The sequence below is a fragment of the Chroicocephalus ridibundus genome, chromosome 8 (genome assembly GCF_963924245.1).
Source record: "Chroicocephalus ridibundus chromosome 8, bChrRid1.1, whole genome shotgun sequence".
In the NCBI taxonomy this organism is placed as follows: domain Eukaryota; kingdom Metazoa; phylum Chordata; class Aves; order Charadriiformes; family Laridae; genus Chroicocephalus; species Chroicocephalus ridibundus.
The window spans coordinates 21612866-21633653 of NC_086291.1; the positions used below are offsets into that span (position 1 = coordinate 21612866).

Below are 20788 nucleotides of genomic sequence, written 5' to 3' on the forward strand. Positions count from 1 at the left end.
TTGCTTGTTTTTTATTTTATCCAGATCATCTTGGAAAGGGCTCCCAGAATTGACCAATGAAAATGGACAGTATTGCCCTTTTAGCTGTGAAACTCAGGCCTGGTCGATTGGTGTTATCCTTGAAATCCTCTATGACTTGTAAAAGTTTATTTTGATTGATTTGATGAAACTTCTGTGGTCTTATTATTGGGCATAAATCAACACTTGGCATATACTGCAAGGGAAACGTCCTGTTTGCACAAACACTTAAGCCATGTCCTGACTTTCAAAGATGCTGAATGCCAGCAGCTTCTGTGTCCTAGAACTGTGTGGGGCTTGGGGAGCTTGTTTGTTGAAAATCAGGCCATGACAATAAAATAAAACTGCAGTGCACACTTGATGCAGAAACTTTTAGTAAGGAGCAATTTTAAGAACATGCACAAACTTAATTTTAAGTAGCGGTATTTTTTTAGACTTTTCAATAAAATCTTAATGTAACGAAGTGGCTCTTCATGAGCTAAAAATAAGTAGCACAGCTCTTACATTTTTGTTTGGTTTTTTTTTTCTTCGTTTCTTCAAGAGTAAATGGATATTTTGCAAATGCATGCTTAAAGGGGAATAGACTAACCTATAGCTTCCCGAGTTTGGTATGCTTTGTTCTGTAGCAGCATACATTAATGAAGGCATAATATGTTATCTCTCTGGACTGTATTACAGGGTTGGTTTTTTTGCATGTGTTCAGCTGAACACTCCATTAAGCAACCACAGAAATAAAGTTTACGAATACTATAATAAACCAACCTTTGAAGATATATATATATATATAAAACTTAAAACTACTTTGAGAGTTAACTCAAGCAATAATGAGGTATTATCCTATGCTAATCCATTTTTAAATTTATTTAAACACTGTGAGCCATGCAGGAAACCTCTTTCTTCATGTAAATCTGTTTTTCACTGTGAGGAGTTTGTAAGAAACATACGCATGTGCATACAGTGCACAGCATATATGTTAGGGGAGGCCAAAGATACAGAAGTGAATGTGCTTGACTACTTAATTAAATTAATTTATTGAAGAGGTATGGTCACCTCAGCCCTTTATTCTTAGGCAAATCCTAGCTCTGTTGAAGCAGGTGGAAACACTTAACATCAGTGGGAAAGATATTAGCCTACCACCAGAGAAGAGGAGGTTTATAGGCCTTCTGAAATTACACCAATAAGAATAAGCATGCTACCTCTATGTGCTGTTCGTTGGAAACAGCATCCAGTGAACATGATGCAAAACATATGTTTTTTCATATTTGGATGCCTGTGTGCCCTTATGGAGTTCAGTTCAGTGTTCCCAAACTGAAGGGTCGTTGACAGAAGTGCAGTTGGTAATTCTCAACTCTCTATTCATGCCATTTTTCCATCTTCGTGCAGTAAACAGGCAGAGGGCGAGGCTGACGGTGCTTCCCACATCACGGGGTGGGATGGGGGGCAAAATTGATATTGCATTTCTTAATGTTAGACAACATATGATGAAAAAAATAAACACGGGATGTAATTATAATGCACTAATAACACGTAGGTCAAGATTTTATTGTATCCGTATTTTAAAGTTTCTGTGCCCTGTTGAAATACAGCGGAAGCGTGCTGTCTTGTTCAAGGAGACGTGTTACAGATAGATACGTTTAAGGGCAAGTTACTAGACTGAAGACAGATGAATTGTAAGAAGCAGCTATATTCACACTGTTAGTTTGAAAGGTTAGTAAGTATTTGAACTCCCTTGCTGAAGTGTTCAGTACTTAGAAGTTACGATTAGGGAAGGTCTATATTGTATGTCAACTTTTGAGCTGCTGCTCATGGGCTGGGAAATTTTTATTTTCTCGACACAATGCATGAGATGTCATTTGATTGAAAATGTTACTGAAATGTCAGCCACGGATTATTTTTTTTTATTGTGCAAGAGGCATATAAAGTATTTTTCATAATGTACGGAACTTTCCAAAATTCTTGATAATGATATTGAGGTTTATGTCCTACTGTATCACTAGCTTTTTACTGTTTCTCTAAATAATTATCTCTCATCTATTATTTCAAGGTATGTTTTGTATCTCCTATGGTTTAGGAAGCAGGAATAATATGGCAGGATAAATTGTTCTTGCTTGATGAAAAGGTTTTAAAATTGGAAGTGCAGCTTAAGAGCTATGACTGTTGAAAAAGATTTCCACACGGTATCAAATTATATATATGGTCACCTTTTCGTTGTTGGAAAAAAAACAAACAAACATGAAAAACTATTCATTAAAGCCTTCCTATGTTATTATAGATGACTTTCCACTATTTTGCAAACTGCACTGCTGATAGAGACTGCATATTTGTCACTGCTAGTTTTTTTCCTAATTTAATAGTAAAATTTTAAAGATAAATCACCACTGGGTTCACAAAGATACATGTGTTATGGAACTTCTAAAAATGCCCATTTATAATGTTGCTTCTGCACTGATGAGTTGACCATTAGTTTTAGTGACAGATAAATGTTTTAAATAGGAAAAAATATTTATCATATTGGTTGACTTTGCTGTTAAGTAGCAACAAAAGTAAGATTTGAGGTTATAACTGTTGGGGCAGTTGGTGGGGGTTTATTGGTTTGGAGGGGGTTGTTTGGTTTTGGGTTTTTTTGTTTTGTTTCTTTTTTGTTTTGTTTTTTAATCAGAAAGCTACTCAATGCTTTGTTGAGCCAGACAGTTTAAAAATGAAGAGGGAAGCGAACAATGCTAAATCTAACACTTACATGAGCTGGTATTCGCCTAGATAAATTCTATATCATTATCCCCTAAAAAGAGGTGACAGGTTGACTCATCCTGAACTGTATTCTTGTTTGTTAGTATCATTTATGTTATACACTCAATAACTTCTAGTAACGCAAAGTCATAATCAGTAAAATGTTTTAGAAATAAACTAAAGAACATAGTAAGAACTGTTAATCCATCATGTTCTAGTTGGTGTTTCTTGATCTATATGGTATTGAGACATCTTTTTTATTTTCTTCCTCCCAATGGAAATAATTTTGACTGTTACCGGTGTTCATACAGTTAATAGCTCTTGATGTATTCAAAGATTATTAACTTGAGAATTCAAGTGAAATAATGTATCATTCTGGCACTGCATGTTGTAATGTAAAATGGAAAGATGAGTTTTACATGTGTCTGTCTAGAACAGCAACAACTGATTTTAGAAAAATGTCATTATTCACTTATTTCTGAAATGCACAAAATAAAATTCTTTAATTCAGACAGAATTAACCTTTCTATGTGGTTGTTTTGGAAAAAAGCCAACCATCAGACATTACACTGTTTGTTCTGTTGTTGGCAATATTACACACATCAGAGAGACTGTGAACTCCTCAAGTCAAGTATTAACAACAAAAAGTGCTAACAACAATGATCAACTCAAAAAAAAAAAAAAAAAAAAAAAAAACAAAAAAAAAAAAAAAACAAAAAAAAAAAACAAACCAACAAACAACACATAAACTTGAGCCCTATACACATATTCTTTTGTTTGTGTCAATGTCAGCTGTCTCAGTTGGGTTTGTGGGGGATTGGGCTAGAAGAGCTCTGCATGTCCCTTCTGCTATAAATTATTTTATCATTTTAAGTCAGAACAGTCCTAAGGTATGCTGACCAACAGCTGCCCAAGTGGCACACAGTTATTAGTTAACTTTCTGTACAAAATTTCTGTCACTAAAGAGAAGGGATGTCACTTTCCAGCTCTGCTTTGTAAAATCAAAGTGTCACAGTACAGGTGACAGAACATGTTTTGCAACTACCCCATTTCATTGCATGCTTTATAAATTGGGATTTATCTATCTTTAAGAAATTATTTCTGTTATTCTATTGTACAATACTTTTAACTAAATATCCTACTGAAAAATTGGTAAGGAAATGTAGAAATGAGCGGGGCTGGGGGGGACACACATCAGAGCTGCCAACTCTGAAACCTCACGGCACCTCAAATGGCTGAATGGAGGAATAAAGAGATGAAGTGCTAGTGGTGACCAGGCAGGTTTCTGTTGAAAGCGCCTTTTGAGATTGCAGACAGCAATTTGGGAAACATCTTTAATCAGGAAATAGGAGATCTGCCTGTCTTGTGGTGTTATTGTAGGCCACCCTAGAGAGACACCTGATCTCATCACCTGAGAAAGGACTTCCCTCACCAGCTGGTTGGGGTGAGGGCCGGGGGCTGCCCTGCGGCCTGAGGGGCTCCCAGCTGAGCACTCTCCCAGCGGCGGGAAAGGTGAGGGGCCGCTGAGAGGAGCAGAGCCTGGGTCGGCTCTTCTGCAGAGGGGCCGCAGGCTGCCTGGGGGGCAGGACCCACTGCCTCTGAGGTGGGATGGGTGCTGTTGGCGTGCTGTGAGCCTACGGGCCGCTCCGGGAGGCGAGGCCTGTGTGTGTCCCCGCTGGGCCTGGCCACCCTGCGAGCCAGGTGAGCTCGCTGGCTGCCTGTCCCTTGGAGCCTGCGGAGGCCTGCAAGGGGGTGACAGTCACGTTGGTAGAGATACAATTAATCATAACTGTGTGCTCAAACTAGCTTTTAACTATGTCTGGTATTTACTGCAGCTGCCGTGTACCTGTGCGTTCGTTAACTTTTAAAGGGTTATTTGGGTTACCTTCCTGAGCAAACATCCCTTTGCAGGCCCAGCCCATGTATCTTCCCCTCCAGCCGAAGGGTTCTGCAGTGCCTCATCATTTGACAGTACCTACCGGCAAAACGCAACCTGCCAGACCCTAATGAGCCAAGTCATTAGGAGAAGCCTCTCATGGAACCGTGTGAGTTGTTCAACACCAGCAGTGGGTGTGGCACTTTTTGGTTATAGGCGAGCACTGCACCTGACAGGAAAACAGGTGAAACTTGCATTGACAGAAAACTTTCTTTTTTTTTTTTTCAAATGTGCCTGTAAACAGTAAGAAGGAAAATAGTTTTGCCTGTTGGTATTTTGTTTGTTGTGCAGGCTTCAGAGCTTATACACCTGTTGTTTTAATGAGGGAGAGCGCAACCCTGAGAGTTATTCACATTTTGTGTGGTTTTTCACAGAAAGTGCTTACTAAATTAAAGTAGAGGCTTCCTAGTTCTGAGTTTTGCATAAAAGTGCAGCTGTCCAAGTCCAGCAATATTCATTTAAAACAGGCAAAAGGAATGTTGATTTCAGAGCATGAGCAGAATGTACAGTCCTGACTGAGGTGCAATTTCTTTATTACTTGTTTTAGTAACCACTGTTTCTCCCAGCGTCAAATTCCAAAGCAGAATGAGCTCGCCAGCAGTTGTGGCGGTAAGAAAATGAACCTGAGAGCAATATAGAAAGGAAACTGTGTTCCTGGTGATTGGTCAGGTGGTACTATTAGGTATCTGTGCTGTTGCAGTCTGTTGAGTTTCTGTAGGCACTTGCACAGTCCTGTTGCCTGTGATGTGTTTGTCTCATTGTGGGATGCCTCCTTGAAGCTGTTTCTTTCAGAAATCTTTATCTTTGTAGTATGTCTGTGCTATCTACAACCTTTCATCCACGGGTGGCTCTTTGCCCTGTGTAACAATCTCAGAGTACTATACACATGAAGTTTGGTATCATTGACTGTATTTGACAAATAGTAAAATTGTTTACCTCAAGTCATGTAATATTTGTGAGGAGCGTTTCCCTTCTCTGTGTCCACGTGTGGGCCACAGCAGTATCTCAGTAAAACTTCAGGTGGAGACACTGTTCCTCCCTATAGTGCCTTTTTGCAATGACAATGAAAGCTGGTCACGAGAGAAGAGAATTGTGCTTCAGCCTGGCAGGTTGGATCACCGGGCCTCCAAGCACTAATACAGGTAAGTTCCTTGTATTAAATTTTCTAAGAAACGTAGGGTTCTATACTTCTGAGTTCTAAGTCTGGCTTTGGCAAATAAACTGGAGCCTAATTTTTTGTAGTGATGAGAAATGTAAGATGACATCTTCTAATCAGTTCTAAAGGAAGAAAGGTATTTGCAGTCACTTAGGACTGCGACTTCTAAGTACAATTATTTTAAAGCATGATGCTCTAAAGTGGGGTTAAATGATAATAGTGGAAGTTTTTTTTTCAGGTGTTTTTTAGAGTTGCAATCTCACAAAAAATGCAGGAAAGCTGAAAGAAATATTTGCTTCTTGCAAGTGACATCTCAAGAAAAGATTTCTACAAAACAAACAATCTGTTCTTTTGTGGGGTACATTCAGGAGCTGCTTTTTAAATTTCTTTGTAATTGTTCTTATGGCCATTGTCTATAAGCCTAGATAAGGCTAGCCTATATACAGCCTAGAACTGGAGAGTGGTATCTGCTCTAATAATATGTGATGAAAAATTGGTTCCAAATGCAAAAGTAAGGCTCACAGCTGCTTGAGACACCCTGAAGAGTAGCAAAATAATGAGGTAACGTTGTGTTAGCAAGAGCAGTCATTGGAGGGCATTAGTAGGTTAACTGTTGTCGAGATGGTTTGTAGTATTATACTTAAGGAGAGCTGGGAGTAGAATTTTGAAATAAGTTCGGTATATAAATTTTGTGGATGCGAATGATTGATTTAAACACCAGGGGTGACATGTTAGAAAGGATATCATTTGAATGTATGGCAACCTAGAAACTAGCACTGTGGGCTGTCTGGAGGTAAACATCTCAGTGGAAAGTTTGGATGATAGATTGGGTAAGAATAATTAAATTTTTAATCATAGCTGAAAAACTAAATTTCCATCTTCATAGCAGAGGGTGGCGCCAGTTTGCCACCTTCCGTTGTTCAGACTCGTACTAAGACTAGGCTGGGTGATTTGGTTCTCCGGTTACTCATTCTGAAGAAGTCTGTGTATTTCTGTAGGGCCACACAGTCTGTGTTCTAATGGCTGAAGTCTCCGTTCCCAGAGGTCAAAATCATAATAATTTTTTAAGATGTTTAGAAAATGTTTTGGTAATATATTCCCATGTAGGGGAGGAATACATCTTTGACCGTTTGATGTTTTAAAGTGGTAATTGAAGCTAATGAGTAGATTTCAGTATTTAAAAGTTCAGGAATCTGTTTATCTGTTTTACTGCAAAGGTCAAGAATCTATTTATCTCTAAAGAAGGGTAAATGCTAGGATATGAAACCAGGTGTATTTATGATTTGTGTTGTCGTAAATCTAATGATTCTGTAATTGCTTGCATTTCTATCTGTTTCCTTATATGTTTTGTTTATGTACAAATAAACTTAATGTGAAAACTGAAAATAATTCTGCCTGGGCAATTGTTCACCATAACTGTTACTTTAACTTATGTATTTTGTTACATGGATTTTTTTAATTGCATTCAACTTGCACATAGTATTTTTCTAGGACAACCAATTGCAAACAATCAGGCTAATAATTATGAAACTGTAATTGAAAATTAATAATTTGGGACTCAGGAGAACTGTGTAGTGCTCAGATTTAGTTGTCAGTTTGCTTTGAATGTCTTTGTTCTCACAGAGTATGAAAGATTTGTAGGCCTGAGATTTATGTTGTGATATTGTTAGTTAAAGATAATTGTAATGCTGTACTCTAGGAATGAAAGTCAGTAATGGAGAAGTCTAGATAAGAATACTAGCAGTAGAAAGGAATCTAGATGGACACAGGCACTGAGACATGGTAAGAAAAAAGAATAAAGAGAGTATATGAAATGGTAGATCATTTTAAGTGGCTCAGGACAGCTTTATATAAAATACAATAACAAAAGAAAAAATGCGGAGACTGTAGCTGAAAAAATCCAGGTGCATCTGTCCTATAGCTTTAAGTTCTAGCCATCAGCTTTACATGGTTTTAACGGGATACATTTTCTAGCAGTTATTCCAGTTGCTGAAGATGAGTGGGAACACCACATTTTTCAGATAATTTTGTAATTTGTGAAGCCTATAATTAGACCTACTGTGACAGCTATTATAAGAGGTAGTTTTGTTTTCTTGTAATGGCTGGCTGGCTAGTACTGCTCCCGGTCTTTCTCCAGGCCTCTGAGGGCCATATTGATGCCCTTGGTACAGTTAGGTTACTCCAGAGCTTTCCCCAAGGCCTCCAGGCACCATTCAGTTAAATTTAAGCACCAGATTCTGTTATCAGCTAGATCAGAGTAAATATAGGGTAATTTAATTTCCATTCCTTGAGTAATTACATGTTTACTTTTCCATGATTTTGGCTTTAGACAGTTTATACATCTTTACCGACAGCAGTTTTAAAAGTAGAAATCAGAAGTATTAATGCTATAAACTATTGTTTGTTCCAGGGTAGGGGAACCTACACTGTGATTGGATACACTGCCACGATAGGGTCTTTAAAATAGTCATATGTAGGGGGCTTTTGCCTTCCTTGAAATATCAAGTCAGTACCTTTCTGTGAATCTAACTGAGCAGACTCTAAATTCTGCTGTATTCCCAAAGAGCTGATAGAATTTTATACTTTGGATTTATCAAATTAGAGAAAACATTATCTGTAAGAATATTAAAAGCAAATAAAAGCTAGGTGATAATAAGGTGTATATCTTAGTGTGAGTAGACAGATGTTCATCTGGTTATTTCTGTCATGGTTTCAAAGCTGACCTTTGCACAAAAATTCCTTAAAAATATGAAGGGTTTGGAGATTTTGTTCTTCTGTCATTAGAATCATAGAATGGTTTTGGTTGGAAGGGACCTTAAAGGTCATCTAGTTCCAGCCCCCCTGCCATGAGCACGGACACCTCCCACCAGACCAGACTGCTCAAAGCCCCATCCAGCCTGGCCTTGAACACTTCCAGGGACGGGGCATCCACAGCTTACCTGGGCAACCTGTTCCAGTGTCTCACCACCCTCATAGTGAAAAATTTCTTCCTCATATCCAGTATCTTGATATATCCTGATATTCAATGTCTACCCTCTTCCAGTTTGAAGCCATTACCCTTTGTCCTATCACTACACGCCCTTATAAAATGTCCCTCTTCATCTTTCTTATAGGTACCCTTCCGATACTGGAAAGCTACTATAAGGTCTCCCTGGAGCCTTCTCTTCTCCAGGCTGAACAACTCTCTTAGCCTGTCTTCATAGCAGAGGTGCTCTATAGTCACCTTCGTGACCCTCCTCTGGGCATGCTCCAACAGGTCCATGTCCTTCTTATGTTGGGGGCTCCACAGCTGAACGCAGGATTCCAGGTGGATTCTCACGAGACCGGAGTAGAGGGGCAGAATCACCTCTCTCAACCTGCTTCTTTTGATGCAGCCCAGGACATGGCTGGCTTTCTGTGCTGTGAGCACACATTGCTAGCTCATGTCGAGCTTCTCATCTACCAGTACCCACAAGTCCTTCTCCTCAGGGCTGCTCTCAATCCATTCTCCACCCAACCTGTGTTGTGCGTGGGATTGCCCTGACCCATGTACAGGACCTCGCACTTGGCCTTGTTGATCTTAATGAGGTTTGCACAGGTCCACCTCTCAAGCCTGTCCAGGTCCCTCTGGATGGCATCCCTTCCCTCCAGCATGTCGACTGCTCCACACAGCTTGGTGTCGTTGGCAAACTTGCTAAGGGTGCACTCAATCCCAACATCCATGTCACCAACAAAGATTTTAACAGTACCAGTCCCAGTACCAACCCCTGAGGAACACCACTCATCAATGCTCACCACTTGGACATCGAGCTATTGACCACAACTCTTTGAGCGCAACCATTAGAAAGTTCTGTTCTGTCTGTGCTGGAAGATTGACTACAGAAGTTTGAAAGTTATAATATTCAAAAAGTAAACGTTTGTTAGTTTAGTAGCTGAGATAAGAAGCCTTCAGTCAGGTTATTAATCCTTTCTTCCAAATATCAGCACATACTTTTTTTTATCAGTGATGAAGTAATTGTTCTAAAGTCAATGTTGCTGTTAAATGTTATCTTACTTCCTATCTTTCTCCCTGATTTCATTTAACAAAAGGCTCCATTTAATTGTGGAGATTCGTTGTTTCTATGTCTGCTGCTAGTGTTCAAATTGTAAAGCACTTAAATATTTGTTGAGAGGGAGAGCCACAGCATTGCTGTTTGGAAGAGAATCTCTTGGAAGGCAGAACCTTTGTGTTTCAGTCCATGCTTCAGTGCTTCAATTTTCAGTTAAGACTGATGGTCTGAAGAGCAACCTGCTGCTTGGTAGTTAGTAAATCCTTCAGAAAAGTCAGAGATGTGGTGATGGTTTAAGGGCAGGATATGAGAGAAAGGGAGGACGACTTCTATGAGGACACCAAAGAGGGATAAGGAGGATGTTTCCTCAGCTGTGGAGAGTTTCAAAGTGGGGAGGCAGGAAAGAGGGAGTTCTAGTGTCTTGTGTGGCTGCATGCTGTAGTACAACAAAAATGATGGAGGGCGGGAAGCTGCAGTTTAACATTAGTCTGGGCCTACTGGATGGTCTGTGTGGCCCTGTATTTCAGTGGAGGGCAAAAGGAGGAACCTGTTCAGATTTGGCAAGATTCTTTAAAAAACAGTGTCTGATGCACAGCAGAGGAAGAAACTGGGAACACTGCCAACATTCTTCTTTTTTTCTTCCTTCCTTTTTTGCCATTTTTGGAATAAATTAGAATATTTTCTAGGTTGTACCATTTGCATTGATTTTTCACAGTCCTCTTCTGAAAAAATGATCAAATGTAATTTAAGAGCCTACTGTTCAACAGTATTATAACAAAGGTTTATTATGTCATAAAAGTTTTGAAAAAGAACAGGCATTTTATTTTAGGAATTATTTGTATTTTTTAACTGTACAATAATAGCTGATCACATTCATGTGGTATAAAAGAAAAACAATTTAACACAGTTTCGGTTAGACTAACAAGAAATCTATTTGTAATTATTTTCATACTACAAAACCTTTCATCAGAAAGATTTTTACAAGTAAATTACTTTTTAATATTTAACTCTTCAACTATATCCATTTTGGATTCTGTAATCCTGTATAATATCACTGGAATTATTAAACTTATTGCTTAAACTAACTTTATTAATGTTGTATTAAAGTAATTGCTTTTATCTTATTTTTTTAATAGATTAATTCTGAGATGAAGCAACTGAATGCGAAAAGCAGGGACTTGGGTTACAGTTTGTGAGAAACCTTTGCAAAGAAACTTTTTTTAACAATTAAAAAATTTAGATTTATTTTTTTAATATGGGTAGAAGTTAATTTAGTTTTTTTTTTTCTAGTAATACTAAGCAAATATACTGTTCTGTTCAACAGGAAGCACGCCTCAGCCTGGAATAAAATAATTCATGTATGAGACTCAAGAGTCAGTAAAATGAAGAACAAGAACAGTATTCTCAAGTTTTCACGGAGTGTCCATTAATTTATGGGCTGAGGCTGTACAACAAAGGTACTCTGCAGCCTGTTACCATTATGTTACTAAATGTAAGAATTGAAGAGTTCCTTTGTTGGACACAGCTGTCCATGGACTATATTTCCAGATTCCTGGAAGATGGAGGAAGAGGAGATGGTGGTGGTTGATATGTAGTTTGATTTGGAAATACTGCCAACTGCCTGGTGAGATTTGTACTCTGAAGTACATTATGTCCTATTTTTGTCTCCCCAGCTGCATGGTATGTCCTTGCAGGTATCACAGTCATAGGGCTGTAGTGATATTATACCAAAATGGAATAGTAATCTAAGAGTTCTAGACCACAGAAGGGAAGAGCATCTTGAGGAACGTCATCTGGTTTTCGCTTTTGAAAAATAAATACTTTTTTATATTGAAATCCCAGGGGAAAAGAATTCCTGTAGAGGCTGAAAAAACATTTTCCACCTGACTGCAGTCAAAATTCTGCATTATTTTGTCAGCTCTATTTCTAGCTCTTCATCCAGTTCACTATGGCGTCTTAAAGAGGACTCTCAATTTCTACATTCGACCCTTCACCCTTCTTCAGTGTAGCTAAAATACCACTGTGAATTTCACCCAGTAATCATCAAAACCACCAGAAACATAAGTACTGCATCAGACTCTAAGGTTTTATGTGCTTGAACTTCATGTTTTGAAGTCTTTTGATGTCATATACAAAAGTAGCTCATAATAGTAATTACTATAATGCTAACTTTTGTCTCATAAAGTTAATTCTCAGCGTTCCCTATTCAATTTGCTGTAATTATATACTCAATGTACTGCTAATAAATATACTCTTTGTGTATATGGTTGATGTATATACGTTTTCAAATGTGTAGGAAAGCAGTAGAAGTCAAGGATTCTACATCATCTTTAGCATTTTTTAGTATTAATGCTTTACTAAGTATTGTATTACATTAAAATTTGGCATGAACCTCAGACATGAGGATGCTTTGAAATGATAAACAGTTGTGACAGTAATTAGTACACACCACTCACACTATTCTGTTTCCAATGCTAAGAATTTAAGAATTGCGCTGAATTAACTGAAGAGACATTTGCATAGTATGTAGGTGTCTCTGTGGCCTAAACTTCCTTTCTTGGAAGATTTTGACTGCTGTACCCTGAGAACTTTTGGTAGCTGCAGGACATGCGGAAGTGGATGACAGCTAGAGCTAGCTGGTTAACACACTTCTTTTTGGAAAGTTTTGATTTTGGTTTCCTGCTCCATCATTTTCACTGCCCTTCCCAGTTAATCAGTAATTGTTTTCTGCTGAAAACAAAAATGCTGCTAGCTGAACTCCTACTTGGCTGAACAGGTATCTCCAAAGCAAAGAACCATCAATTTTGCTGCTGCTGTTGGATATGATCTTGAAATACTGTTGCTTCCATTGCTCGCAGTGCTATTAACAGAAAAAAACCTCTTCTTTTTAACATATGGATGAGGGGTGACTGGTAGTGGGTAGTAGTCTTCCAGTAGGCCTGAGGGTCTGCTTGTGTATGTGCCTTCAGATTGCAGTACCTACAGTTAATAATATAGTTTATAAAAATTAAATACTTAACTCCTACATTTTACAGCTGCTTTGCTCTCACATCTGTCACATCATACCATGTATAACCATCAGGAAACCTCACAGCCTGTGTTCATCTCTGACCTAACTGTACACAGCTTCCTGGGCTCTTTTTCAAGCATCATCTACAAATTGAGTTCTGAAATGTGTCACAAAGGTTTCAAAAACTCTGGTTCTTTCTTTGGATCATCATATGGCTTTATATAATGAAACAGCTCAAATATCCATTGAATGCCTTTGGAGATGTTATTCACCACGCTGCATTCTGCAGAAAATTACGTGGCATGTGAGGAACAGTTATATGAAAGTTATATCTATATATTACTTTAATACAGGCTGAATGATTTTTTTAAAAGATTATTCCATAACTTAGATCTTTGGATGTGTAGACCACAGGTTTATAGACTATGATAAAACTCCCATTTCTATTACTGTTACTGGAAGTTACACACTCATGACTTTGTTTTACTTTTCACGTTGATGGAGAAAGCGTTAGAGATGTAAAAATAAGAGATTCCTTAAATTAAAATGAAACTTGTCTTTCTGTGAAGTTAGATGTGAAGCTGAAAGTATCTGGCTCCACAGCTAAATTCTCTGGTCTACCTAGTTATGAAATGTATCTTCTTCCTCAGCTACTTTTTCTCACTTGAGATGTGTTGGTATTTTCCTTTTTTCCCTTTTCCTATGCTGTTTTTCACATCCATTCTGTCTTTATTTCCGGTTGTATTACTTTGTTTGAATTAATGTTGAAAACTATACACAGTGACCTAGTTTCAAGTGTCTAGTTAATATCTTACACTGTTGATGTAGATGTGGTTTAATTCTTTTAAAACAGGCATGCAAAGGCATATTTCTGCGTGGCTAGCATAAACAATAGTATGAGTATGCAGCTATAGCAGATAGTATACTGTATTTTCTTGAGTTACGTCAGAAATTCTCAGTCCGTGCTTTGTGAATTACTGCCAGGTGGTCCTTTGACACCAGACCTTGAGTTGACTCTTCAAAATATTTTCACTTGCTAAACCTAATTAAAAGATATATTAAGGATATCTATATTACTGTTTCTCTATAATTACAGTTGCTACAAGGACGCTATTCTTTTGTGAAAAAGTGAAATTGTCTTTCGTACTGTGGATAACATCAGATTAAGCTTGAAAATTGTTAAATTAATGGATTATACTAAATTAATATTTCTCCATAAGGATGGTTATAAATTATTATTGCATTCAAATTTATTCCAAAAAGTAATGCATTCTGTAAGGAATCCACTTAATACATGGAACATCAGATTGGAGGAACTCATTGAGCAGGAACTCTACATGATTGTAGTCATTTGATGGCCCAAAGAAGGCTGGGCAGTAGATTCTTAGTGCAGAGCAAAAATACTGAAAAATGCTGGAAGAATAAGAGGACTTAAAAGCTATATTTGCCAGGCATGCCACGCACTAACTTATTATCCTGTCTTTCTGTATGCCCAATCACTCCAGGTCTAGCACATCTGTGAGGGACCCTGTACCAACAACAGCCTTGATGGGCAGCAGGTTCTCTGTGGAACCATCATAATAAAAAAAATCCCACTGAGGACCAGAAGTGGCCTATGACCTGCACTCAAAGCACAATCCAGCACTGCACTAAAAAGCCTGATCTACAGTACTTACTACTAAGAGTATTCGTCACCATCATACTGCCTTTTATCTTCGTTAATAAAAGCTGCAGAACACTGTGTCGTCTTACACCTACTCACAACTGAATCTGATATTTTTAGGTCTTCAAAGTGCTGTGTTTAGCATTAACCTAAGTCTACAGGTTGTGGCAAGAGCAGGACTGTGCAATATGGAAAGTTAATACAGAACATGCTTTTTAAATTTAACATTAGTACTACTTTGTTAGCGTAGGAACTGGATATGGGCCAACAGTAATAATGACAACTGAGAAAACATGGATTTGACATAGGATTTTTTTTATGGTGATTAAAACATAGGTGTCAAATTAGGTAGAGAACTAAGAGCGCTTGTGGTTGGTCTTGGAGATTGCATAAGGTTGTTGAACTGCAACCCAAAGACTGAGATTTATGTCTTTTGGGTTTGTTTGGCTTTGTTTTTTTCTAACCATATTAGGAAGAATGCTAGTATGCATGAAATTCTTCCTGCTCTTGCATCGTGTTCAGAATAACACAGTGGTTCTTAAAATAACTTAAGCAGCTTATGTCTGTGCAGCACTACTTTCTTTTCCTTTAAAGTACATATCCATTCTGAAACTGCGCCTTTTATCCACTACTATTTGGGAGATAAAACATTGTTTTTAATGTTTTATCTGTAAAGTTTGAGACCTGAACTGGTAGCGTTATGCTGATACATACCAATATTTGTTTATTTACATATCTATATATTTATATATGCTGATACCATTACACAGATGTAGCGTAACATCTCCTTGGACTGGAAAGCAAAAAATAGCTGCAGTATGAAATTATCATTTGGGTGTGTAGCATTTAACTGAGTCTGACAGAAAACAAAAAAAAACCCCAACCTATCTTGTGTTAGCAAGATAGCGTTGTGCAACAATTCTGGGAATGCCAGAATTCAGTGATCAGTAGGAGCATAAAGCACTAGATCAGAAGCATTAGATCAGAAGTGTCATGGAGCTCAGTTCCCGTTTTTGTCCAAATTACCTTGTATGTCATGGGTATACAGGGCTTTCATACTCCATGATGAGGGCTTTTAAATCTTATGTTATGAGGTTAACGCCTAGTGCTTCTTTGCCCTTCCAGTAGAATACTCTGTGGCTCTGACTGTTCCCTCTCTTAGAGTCACCTCCTTCTCCTCCCTATCCTCTGGCTAAATGGAGGAGTGGATTAGTAGCAAAGGAACGCAACACTTCCAATTTGCCATGTAGGTGGTAATTGCTGCATTCCAAAGAGGTTACCACGGCAAAACCCTCAGAGATACATGTACCTTAAGAAGAAAGAAAGTATAGCTTCACTTACAGAGCTTGTTAAAGTTATAAATCATGTTTAATGTGACAGTTAGTATACTTTAACTTAGCTATTTCAACTCTAAGGAAAACCTAAATAAATAGTCATCTGTTTCCTCGGGTGGCCAGCTTCTCACACTAGTTTTCCCTATCAGTCCTAATACAAAGTAATTATTATGATCTCAGCCATTTCCTTTTCCTCACCTTCCTATTTTCCATTACATAACTATAATTATTATTGATTATACCTAATTAGGATTCATTGTGCTTCAAAGGAGTAATACTTGGTCTCTGCCTCCAAGAGGTGATAATCTTACATTTAGGCTTAACATCATGAGCAAGAGACAAGGGGACAATTAAATAGAAGGATAAGAGTGACCACTTCAAAAACACATGATCTTTGCCTTAGTTAACTAACTAGGTATTTGTAATTAAGTAAAATCTGAGTTCAAAGCATTTTCATGATTGGTATACGGAAGGAAATACTACTAGTGTGAAGTGGTTTCTTTATTTATTTCAGAAAAATGTGTTATCTTGAGGGCAGCTGTATTTATCCAATGTATAGAGCATGTGCACTTCACCGGTCTTGTAAGTCGAATGGCTTGTGTGCACACCAGGGACTCCTTTCTTTCATTTCACAGAAAAGTATCCAATAAGTCATGCTTCCCTGGGAACAGGCTCTGTTTACATGCTTGTCCCTCGCCCGTTTGGAGCTCTTTGTTGCTATGCTGTCTTCAATTTATTTATGCATTTTCTTCTATGCTCAGGTCTCTGTATGCCCCTCATACCCAGGGTTACATGATAATGAAACAATGACAGGAATTGACTTCTTTGTATATTCCATCCCCACTGTCCTCCAAAACAGATTCTCATCCTCGAAATACTATGAATTGTGTGTATTCTTTTGTTACTACTTCATCTAGAAAATCATGTGTCATCTGTCACTCATTTTGCCATACCTTGAATACTACATGGGAGACGAAGTACCTGACAGTCAAGTACTTGAGAAAACAAAGATTCCATAGTCTAGTAAAAATTATGTAATCTCTGGCTTGGTCTATAGGATGGAGAATTTTGCATGTTCCAATGCCTGGTGTTAATCAAGCCCCAGGATTGAAAGCTTTGCCAGAAGGGCATGAAGGTTTCTAAACTGGCTTAGCAAGCCAGAAAGTTGGTATAAGCCACAGCTCGCACAGGTTAAGACCATGTTCTCTTAGTGAAGTTGCAGGAAAGTGATTAAGAATGAAGAGGAAAAAAAAAAAACAAAGGTCAAAAAGAGGAAAGGTTAAGAGGCCTCAGTAGAAATGTTTTGTCTTCAGCCTCTGTGTCCTTTGTCTGATATGCTATCTGCAATGAGCAATCTTTGCAAATCAGGCTCCATAGCTACTTGCACTACCAAAGAATGTATGATGTATTATCACTTCTGAGGCTTTATCCGTTACAAATTTTATTAATTACTGCACTTCTATCTATTGCTGTGCAATGGGAATGCCAAACAGACACCAGATGCTTTTTTTTGGAGATGAATTGGTGTTGGTGCCTATCAGCGTCATTCAGGGAATGATGTTGGTAGGCATTAACAGACTCTGTCCCTAGCCGTTGCAAACTGGTGGGTGTAGATATGCCTGAAAATGTAGCTATACTAAATATACTGCACTTCCAACTATTGCCATGGGAATAAAAACCCCCAGACATACAGTTTTGGGTGAATTAAGAATTTTTATATTGTTACATTTGGTAAATAATGGGTGTCATCAAATCCTTGGATAGAATGCAGTACAGGAATTTATAAGCAAAATGACTCTGTATTAGAGTTAAATTGTTGTTATGCATTTCTCAGTTTAATTTTTAATTTATTTCAGATACGATTACAGGCATCTTAGTATTTTGAAACAAAATGGAAGACATTGTTCCAGCTTTGGGAAACTGGCTATCTATAGAAAGTAAGTTGTTTTTTTTTTACTTATAGTAGTCAGATTTCAAATTCACCATGAAAAAATGTTAAGAATACTGAACAGAAATTGTTACCTAGGTGTTCCTTACAGTGTTCACTGCTGAAGGAGTGGGACTTCACGTACTTTTGCCTTTGAAAGTGAAAACTCAGTGACATAGCATCATGAGAACATATCCTGTGGTGACTTCTCAATGCTATGCAGAGTGAAAGGAAAGGCTTGGGAAACACTCAGGGAATACCTTTGAAACTCTCTAGACTCTAATTGCCTGACAAGTCTTGAGTGCCAAGACATACATTCCAGTCCTGGCACATTTGGAGGAGACCTCTGAGTATTAAACAATAAAGATCAGCTGATTCTACTGAGAAAGGTCACAGTTAAATAGTTTCTTTGTGGGCTTCTCTTGTGCCTTCCAGGTCCATATCTGAATATTAATATATTTCTATTAAGGCAATATCTAGAAGCCCCAAGAAGGTGTTCTTGTGTTGACTATGATGACATAAGCAGTCATAACCCTTGCTCCAGCTCCAGCTACCTCTGACCATAAACATAATTTTTTATTTGTTTAATGTGTCTTTTTATTTTTACAAATTTAAAGAGTCTAAATGCTTGAAAATTTTAATTTATTATCCAGTGAAATTCAAACCTCTTTAAATTAGTTGGTCTAGCAGGAATTCAGCCGGGTAGATACTTTCAGCACCTCCACGTTACCCACTCACTGTAGCTCATCAATAGCCTTCTGCAAAGAAACAGGAGAGAAATCTTTAACTCTATGTCTAAGTCACCAAAGTCAAGCTATTTTAGACCAATGAACAAAGCAACTTCCAGACACTAAAACATTTGAAAAGTCATTTACACTTACACAAAATGTGAAAATAGATTTCCACCAAAAATGTATTTAACTTACACTTAAAAGATTCCTTCTTGGTATGGTATGAGAGCTATCTCTTAATAAAAGAAAAAACGAGTGAACCGTTAGTGAGGGATGCTGACTCAGCATCAGTAAGGAGCTTCTGGATCAGGCAGAATGGGGCACAGTATAGTTATTGACAAGGCTGCATGCACTAGAATGAGAGCTGTGAAGAACCTTGAAAACAGAGGAATAAGATAGATTTTCCTAGGATAGATTTCCAGGAGTAATGTGAAAGTGTACTCCTGGTCTGAACTATAGCATTAATATAGGTGCAGCCAGACTTTGCTTAGAATCAGGAGGACTGCCCGAGTCTGAGATCTGGCTGTCCTAATCAGTTGTCTGTTCTGGATTACAGTTCACAGTCTGAAATTCCATCATGGATCATTAAATCTCCTCATTAAGTTTTTGCCAGAAATATTGCTTGACAGTGACAGATTTGTTGGGTTTGTTGGGCAAATTTTTCAAAATGTTTTTGCTCAATCTTTGGTATTTGGACTTTTTAATCTACAGTCAAATTTTAAAATGTGTTTCCTTCACCTGGTCTTGGGCAGTCAGACTATGTCATAAGGGAGATATTTTCAATTTTCGGGCAAATTCTTGAACTTCTTCAGGACTCTCAGGACAGGAGAAGAAAGGAGTGTCTTTTTAGGTGATCACATTCACATGCTTTCTACTGCATTTATGAATAGCTCTTTGTTAAATTCTTATTTAGTTAAGCTCAAGTTAAGCTACTGATGCTTTTAGGAGTAGGTACACCTTTATGAATCTCCTTGATTCATAAGGCTGAAGATTCGACTGGTGATTGTTTATTTTAAAACAATGAAGCTAGCATAACTAATTGATCAGAAGTAACCAGGTAACAAAAATAACATTGCTTCCAAAATCTGTAATGTATGAGCAGACCTTTGTGGAATGCTGCCTTTCTTGGACTACTCTTTGTTGTAATTGTTGTAATTGTTATTTTGTTTCTGTATTTTTTCTAAAAATCATTGTTATTTTGGTAAGAATGGAATGCTTCTTTGAGAAAGAAGGCAGTAACAAAAACACTTTCTTCAGTTATTCTTTCCTCGGTGGTTCCAATTGCTGCATTTGTATGACAAAATCTGCACTGTCATACAGATAATCATTTAGATGATCATCTTTTATAAATATTAAGTCAGATACTGTAATCTTATACGTAGTTCTGAGAATCAAAAATTCTAGAAGTAATCCAATAGTAATCACTGTAAATAAATAAAAAAAGTCTATGTTTGAATTATGTTTGGCTTATGGAAGCTTGGTGAAGATTCAGGTAGAAATTGTATTTCCTGACTGACCATTTTATGCATTGGTTTTAAAAATACATCAAATTAGTGTTAGGATATGATTTCTTGCATAATAATGTTCCTTTGGGTAGTCTAGAAGTAGATAGAGGATATAAGGAAACGATTGACTGTCAGCTCTAGTAAATCTTAGCTATGCTAAGATGGATTCATGCCTAAAACGTGAAAGTAGCTCACATCCAAGAAATAGCTCTACTTCCAAGTCATTGAGAAATCTTTATCTATATAAATTAATTAGTTGAACCACCCAGCAAGTTTTTCTGTTGCTGCTTCAGAGAAGAAAAATAAATGGAGATGAAACAACTATTGGTATTTCCACTTACCAACTTAACCATGTTCAGATGTTGGTATGCATCAAACTTCCCATAGTTTATCAATACAGAATAAGCATACCATGTGCAGTGCCACTGATCAGTGCCACCTGCCCCTTCCCGTGTCATTTGTGTTCTTCACCATCTTTTTCTTAAAGTACATTTCCCATCATCATACAACTGTCAAGTGCTTTGGGATGCATCTACTTTTGGAACTGCAAAAATGGTTTGGATATAAAGTTGAAAATGGAGTTATGATGCAATGCCACCCAATCAAGGCCTTGGAAATAATTATCACCGGACTGATTTCAGTGTAGCAAGCTATCTGCAGAAATAATAGGCATTGCTCAAGCCTGTCACACCTAACTTCTTGTTTCCCAGGCCATATAAATAAATAGTCGTCTTTGCATCCACACCTCTCCTG

General features: G+C 37.7%; 2 protein-coding genes across 5 annotated transcripts in view; both read left to right on the forward strand.

The window, feature by feature from the left end:
- The window catches only part of AGL (amylo-alpha-1, 6-glucosidase, 4-alpha-glucanotransferase), a 40744-nt gene extending 37482 nt beyond the window's left edge, over positions 1 to 3262 (forward strand). For all 4 annotated transcript variants that reach the window (XM_063343182.1, XM_063343180.1, XM_063343179.1 and 1 more), the window contains exon 34: positions 25 to 3262. In XM_063343182.1, the coding sequence (XP_063199252.1) occupies positions 25 to 142 (118 nt within the window). In that variant the 3' untranslated portion in view covers positions 143 to 3262. The remainder of the gene's footprint in view (positions 1 to 24) is intronic.
- A 504-nt stretch (positions 3263 to 3766) lies between these two features.
- The window catches only part of LOC134519791 (hornerin-like), an 88926-nt gene continuing 71904 nt past the window's right edge, over positions 3767 to 20788 (forward strand). The window contains exons 1-3 of the mRNA XM_063344415.1: positions 3767 to 4865; positions 5727 to 5823; positions 8951 to 9144. Coding sequence (XP_063200485.1) covers positions 9082 to 9144 — 63 coding nt within the window. The 5' untranslated portion in view covers positions 3767 to 4865; positions 5727 to 5823; positions 8951 to 9081. The remainder of the gene's footprint in view (positions 4866 to 5726; positions 5824 to 8950; positions 9145 to 20788) is intronic.